Source organism: Culex quinquefasciatus, chromosome 2 (genome assembly GCF_015732765.1).
Source record: "Culex quinquefasciatus strain JHB chromosome 2, VPISU_Cqui_1.0_pri_paternal, whole genome shotgun sequence".
Taxonomy (NCBI): Eukaryota; Metazoa; Arthropoda; class Insecta; order Diptera; family Culicidae; genus Culex; species Culex quinquefasciatus.
This window is the reverse complement of record NC_051862.1, coordinates 29701742-29707778: the sequence shown is the minus strand read 5'-3', so window position 1 is coordinate 29707778 and position 6037 is coordinate 29701742. Positions and strand designations below refer to the sequence as shown.

The 6037-nt window shown below is 36.3% G+C and overlaps 1 protein-coding gene across 1 annotated transcript in view; it reads right to left on the bottom strand.

Annotated features, from left to right (window-relative positions):
* Positions 1-1769: 1769 nt before the first annotated feature.
* The window catches only part of LOC6036106 (6-phosphofructo-2-kinase/fructose-2,6-bisphosphatase), a 52305-nt gene continuing 48037 nt past the window's right edge, over positions 1770-6037 (bottom strand). The window contains exon 10 of the mRNA XM_038254549.1: positions 1770-2605. Coding sequence (XP_038110477.1) covers positions 2555-2605 — 51 coding nt within the window. The 3' untranslated portion in view covers positions 1770-2554. The remainder of the gene's footprint in view (positions 2606-6037) is intronic.

Sequence of the window (6037 nt, the reverse complement as noted above, 5' to 3'; positions counted from 1 at the left end):
AATCCTATTTATCAATGTTTTAAAAATAATTAACTATTAATAGTTAACTAACTTTTGAAACATTTAAAAATATGTGGAGTCGGAGTCGGAGCCAACCATTTGTTGAAAGCTGGAGTCGGAGTCTGCTAGAGTTGGTAGGCCGGAGTCGGAGTCGTAGCCACAATTTGTTCAAAGCCGGAGCTGGAGTCGGAGTCGGAGTCAGCTAATCTGAGAAAGCCGGAGTCGGAGTCGGAGTCGTTTGAAATATGACCCGACTCCGCAGATTTATACTCGAACCAAAACGTTGAAATAATTGAATGGCATCCAAACTTAAATTTAGGATTTTGAAGAAATCGCTATTTATTTTTAAAATTTCTTTTATTTTGCCAAAATTGAACTAATGCATTTTATTTGGAGAAAATATTCTGTGAACTCTTTTTTACATTCTGATTTAATCGATAAAGTCTAAAACTAGGGTGAGTTTTCAAAAAGCCGTAAAAGCCACCGTGACCTCTGACACGAATTTTCGTTTTTCTCGAAAATTATACAAAATTTCATTTATTCAAAGTTTGCGGCACTTGTAGATAAACAATCTCGAGCATTTAAGATATTGGTTTTCCGTAAGTAGGTCGAATACCGATGCAAAATGGACTTTGTTTATCAATGGCTCCTACGGCTTTTGGAAAACAAATCCGAGAATAAACGCTAAAGTTTTATCGGACAAGAGAATTTTTCTTTTCCTAAAATAGATATTTGGGAATATTTGACAAGTTAGGCAATTTTAAGTGCCCAAATTTGTATTTTGGTAATAAAATAATGTACGATGACAACTACAAGGATTTTTTTTTCATTTTCAAGAATTTAAGAATTTTAATTTCGACAAAAAAACATATTTATTTTGGTTCATATAAGAATACAAATTAGTAGCACCGTTGAAGGTACAATTTATTATTTGGGGTTGGGGTACTAGCCGTGCTGTAATACTATGGCTTAAGTTATCAATTTTTTATCAGGTAAAAATATTTACACTAAAACAAATCGCTTTATCATTTACATGAATGAAATAAACCTGAAATCGTTAACATAAAAAAATCGTTCTCAATAAAATCAGACATTAAAAACGACCCCAAAATCATTTATTATTGCAACTAATAATAAAATGCTTAATTTCACCCAACTTGCAGATTTGATGTAAGCGTGTAGTCAACATCCATCACACCAAATTGCAGTAACTTTTCAACAAGAAAGAGAAGAGAGAGCTTGCAGAAAAGTACGGGAACGGTTTTGCTGCATCTTCTACCTCTCTCACTGCAGAAGTTCTGCCTGAGAGAAAAGTTACTTTTGTTGCAGAAAAGTACGGGAACGCTCTGTTGCCGTTTTTGTGCAGAATTGCAGAATTCTGCAGTACGGGAATAGACCTATTGCTTCCATTATCTAAAGTTTCTAAGAAATCGAGGCATCGCATAATCGAAACTGGATTTTATCCATAAAACAATGAAGGATTTTCGGAGAACAAAACGACATTTTTTCCATAGAATTGTTATTTATTATTTCAAAGATATTTAACACCATTAAAAAGTCCTACCTCAGAATTTACCCTTTTCAATCCCACACCGGCTCGATCAGGTTCGTAACCATTCCGAAGTAGCTTGGCGCGGAAACTAGCCGTTTCTGGAAATAGGAAGGGTGAAACCATAATTTATTCGAAAGGGACATTTCTTTCCGTGTTCACACGTGCTTCTGAACCAAACAGGTGCACAAGAAAGAAATAGTCAAAGCATGCTTGGATGTTTGTTTTTTGTTCGCCTCTCGAGATTTGATCTCTCGAGTTTCCTGTTTTTATTTTTAATTGTTCTCTTATTACTCTCATGCTACGACAGCTACGTGTGTGTGTGTATATTTTATATTATTTCATTTGATTTTACTTTTTTTTATGTGTAGAGTACCAGTTTGCTTTTGGCTTACAAAAGTAGAAACTATTTCTTACACTCTAATTATGGTCTTTATTTGTTTGTTTTATTTTTCTCTTTAAATTTCTGATCTCTGCATTGAGTTATTTGTAGACAAATATTTGTTTAAGGTTTTACGTTTAATGCGTATCTCATCATTTCATTATTTTTCCACTAATTGGGGCTAAATTGTTTGTTCGTTTTGTTTCTTTCAGAGTACAAAATAAAACTGCTTGAGATTGTAAAAATATGTACATCACCTCTAAAACTCTACAGTCTCGCCACGAGTACGAAAAATGGTCATCTCTCTTGGGATGGGAAGAATTAAGTCTCTTGAAGAGTTTTGTTTGTGTTTGTTGGTTGATGTGCAATAGTTTTTAAAGTTTAAAATATATATTTTCGATGTTAAAATAAATGCTACATAAAACAGAAAGGACACAAAAAAAAAACAATGTAAATTGTAACACTAATGGAAAGTTTCGCGAAAAAGGGGGAGAAAAAGTCGACAAAACTTGGTTTTGCCAACAAAGAAACATAAAACAATTAAAGAACGTATAATAAGAAACTGAGGGCACAGCACGTCATGGCCAACTGCGCTGCACGGCATGATCCACGTTGCGATTGTTTTAGTCTGTCGACCCTTTCGTGACAAATTTGGAATCCAAGGAGCCGGGAACCTGTGGAGAGAAAGTCAAAACAAGCTGTTAGTCGTACAGTGGTGTGTGCGTGTTAATTGCGTCGTGATCCAAGATGGCGCCGAAATCAGCTTGATATTGGTGGTGACATCGGTTGGTGGAGAGAACAATAGCCAATGAAAGAAGCGATTCGTTTTGCCTTTCTTACTAAAGAAAGGTATAGGATTTACTTTAAGCCAGGACGTCATTTCCAGCTTCGTTAATATGTCGATTCAGCATGAATTTTAATCCGGAAAATCGTCAAAAAATCACACTTCATCGATTTTCGACGCTCTATCGATTCACCTTGACAGAACTCGTCTATCTCGAACCCTCGAATTTTGAGAAAATAAATTCCGTGGAGGTCGAGTGATGTTCGTATGTGGTAAAATTTTGCAAAATTTTGTGTCGCGCCGTTCTCAGCTCCCATATATCCAATTTCGATTCTTCGAAATGCTGTGAAAGCTAGTGTGCTGAACCTGGGCGAGTTGCCGCGCAAGTTTCGAAATATCCATCTGTTTTCGGATGTGGCCAGACTTTTCAACAAAATACACAGTTTTCAAATGAAAATATGGTCAAAATTTTTTATTTTCATATCTTTTATTTATCTCAAAAATGGCATTTTTCGAGCTCTACAACCTCCCAAATTTTCATCCAGATTCATAATATGGTTCTGGAGTTAGAGCCGTTTGATTAACCTACCATAAGAAAAAAAATCCCTAAAAAAAGGTAAAAGCCCACCTGGTGACCTTCGCCAACATTTTTCATTTCTGATTTTATTCGAAATTTCTTGCTACATTCATAGTACAGACCATGAGTGAGCATCTGAAACAAATTCGACATCGATCGGCAATCCCGATCAATTTTTAGAACGATTTACTTTTTGCCTTTCTTACTAAAGAAAGGTATAGGTTTTACTTTAAGCCAGGACGTCATTTCCAGCTTCGTTAATATGTCGATTCAGCATGAATTTTAATCCGAAAAATCGTCAAAAAATCACACTTCATCGATTTTCGACGCTCTATCGATTCACCTTGACAGAACTCGTCTATCTCGAACCCTCGAATTTTGAGAAAATAAATTCCGTGGAGGTCGAGTGATGTTCGTATGTGGTAAAATTTTGCAAAATTTTGTGTCGCGCCGTTCTCAGCTCCCATATATCCAATTTCGATTCTTCGAAATGCAGATGAAAGCTAGTGTGCTGAACCTGGGCGAGTTGCCGCGCAAATTTCGAAATATCCATCTGTTTTCGGATGTGGCCAGACTTTTCAACAAAATACACAGTTTTCAAATGAAAATATGGTCAAAATTTTTCATTTTCATATCTTTTATTTATCTCAAAAATGGCATTTTTCGAGCTCCACAACCTCCCAAATTTTCATCCAGATTCATAATATGGTTCTGGAGTTAGAGCCGTTTGATTAACCTACCATAAGAAAAAAAATCCCTAAAAAAAGGTAAAAGCCCACCTGGTGACCTTCGCCAACATTTTTCATTTCTGATTTTATTCGAAATTTCTTGCTACATTCATAGTACAGACCATGAGTGAGCATCTGAAACAAATTCGACATCGATCGGCAATCCCGATCAATTTTTAGAACGATTTACTTTTTGCCTTTCTTACTAAAGAAAGGTATAGGTTTTACTTTAAGCCAGGACGTCATTTCCAGCTTCGTTAATATGTCGATTCAGCATGAATTTTAATCCGAAAAATCGTCAAAAAATCACACTTCATCGATTTTCGACGCTCTATCGATTCACCTTGACAGAACTCGTCTATCTCGAACCCTCGAATTTTGAGAAAATAAATTCCGTGGAGGTCGAGTGATGTTCGTATGTGGTAAAATTTTGCAAAATTTTGTGTCGCGCCGTTCTCAGCTCCCATATATCCAATTTCGATTCTTCGAAATGCAGATGAAAGCTAGTGTGCTGAACCTGGGCGAGTTGCCGCGCAAATTTCGAAATATCCATCTGTTTTCGGATGTGGCCAGACTTTTCAACAAAATACACAGTTTTCAAATGAAAATATGGTCAAAATTTTTCATTTTCATATCTTTTATTTATCTCAAAAATGGCATTTTTCGAGCTCCACAACCTCCCAAATTTTCATCCAGATTCATAATATGGTTCTGGAGTTAGAGCCGTTTGATTAACCTACCATAAGAAAAAAAATCCCTAAAAAAAGGTAAAAGCCCACCTGGTGACCTTCGCCAACATTTTTCATTTCTGATTTTATTCGAAATTTCTTGCTACATTCATAGTACAGACCATGAGTGAGCATCTGAAACAAATTCGACATCGATCGGCAATCCCGATCAATTTTTAGAACGATTTACTTTTGCCTTTCTTACTAAAGAAAGGTATAGGTTTTACTTTAAGCCAGGACGTCATTTCCAGCTTCGTTAATATGTCGATTCAGCATGAATTTTAATCCGAAAAATCGTCAAAAAATCACACTTCATCGATTTTCGACGCTCTATCGATTCACCTTGACAGAACTCGTCTATCTCGAACCCTCGAATTTTGAGAAAATAAATTCCGTGGAGGTCGAGTGATGTTCGTATGTGGTAAAATTTTGCAAAATTTTGTGTCGCGCCGTTCTCAGCTCCCATATATCCAATTTCGATTCTTCGAAATGCAGATGAAAGCTAGTGTGCTGAACCTGGGCGAGTTGCCGCGCAAATTTCGAAATATCCATCTGTTTTCGGATGTGGCCAGACTTTTCAACAAAATACACAGTTTTCAAATGAAAATATGGTCAAAATTTTTCATTTTCATATCTTTTATTTATCTCAAAAATGGCATTTTTCGAGCTCCACAACCTCCCAAATTTTCATCCAGATTCATAATATGGTTCTGGAGTTAGAGCCGTTTGATTAACCTACCATAAGAAAAAAAATCCCTAAAAAAAGGTAAAAGCCCACCTGGTGACCTTCGCCAACATTTTTCATTTCTGATTTTATTCGAAATTTCTTGCTACATTCATAGTACAGACCATGAGTGAGCATCTGAAACAAATTCGACATCGATCGGCAATCCCGATCAATTTTTAGAACGATTTACTTTTTGCCTTTCTTACTAAAGAAAGGTATAGGTTTTACTTTAAGCCAGGACGTCATTTCCAGCTTCGTTAATATGTCGATTCAGCATGAATTTTAATCCGAAAAATCGTCAAAAAATCACACTTCATCGATTTTCGCCGCTTCGTCGCCAAGCCGACAAGTTGTCAAGTTGAGCTTCGAATACTGGCGCTAGAATGCTGGCGCACATATGTGTTGGTTCGACTTATACTCGTTTGTAGAAGCTTGTCTACCGATGTTTCCTTTAACATGTAAGATATCGTAGCTTTTTGGTTTCTTTTGCTCTGTCCGTTTTTGCATAACTGTCCAATGTTTATGCAAAATCTTTTTTGACATAGGACATTCATCCGGGTAC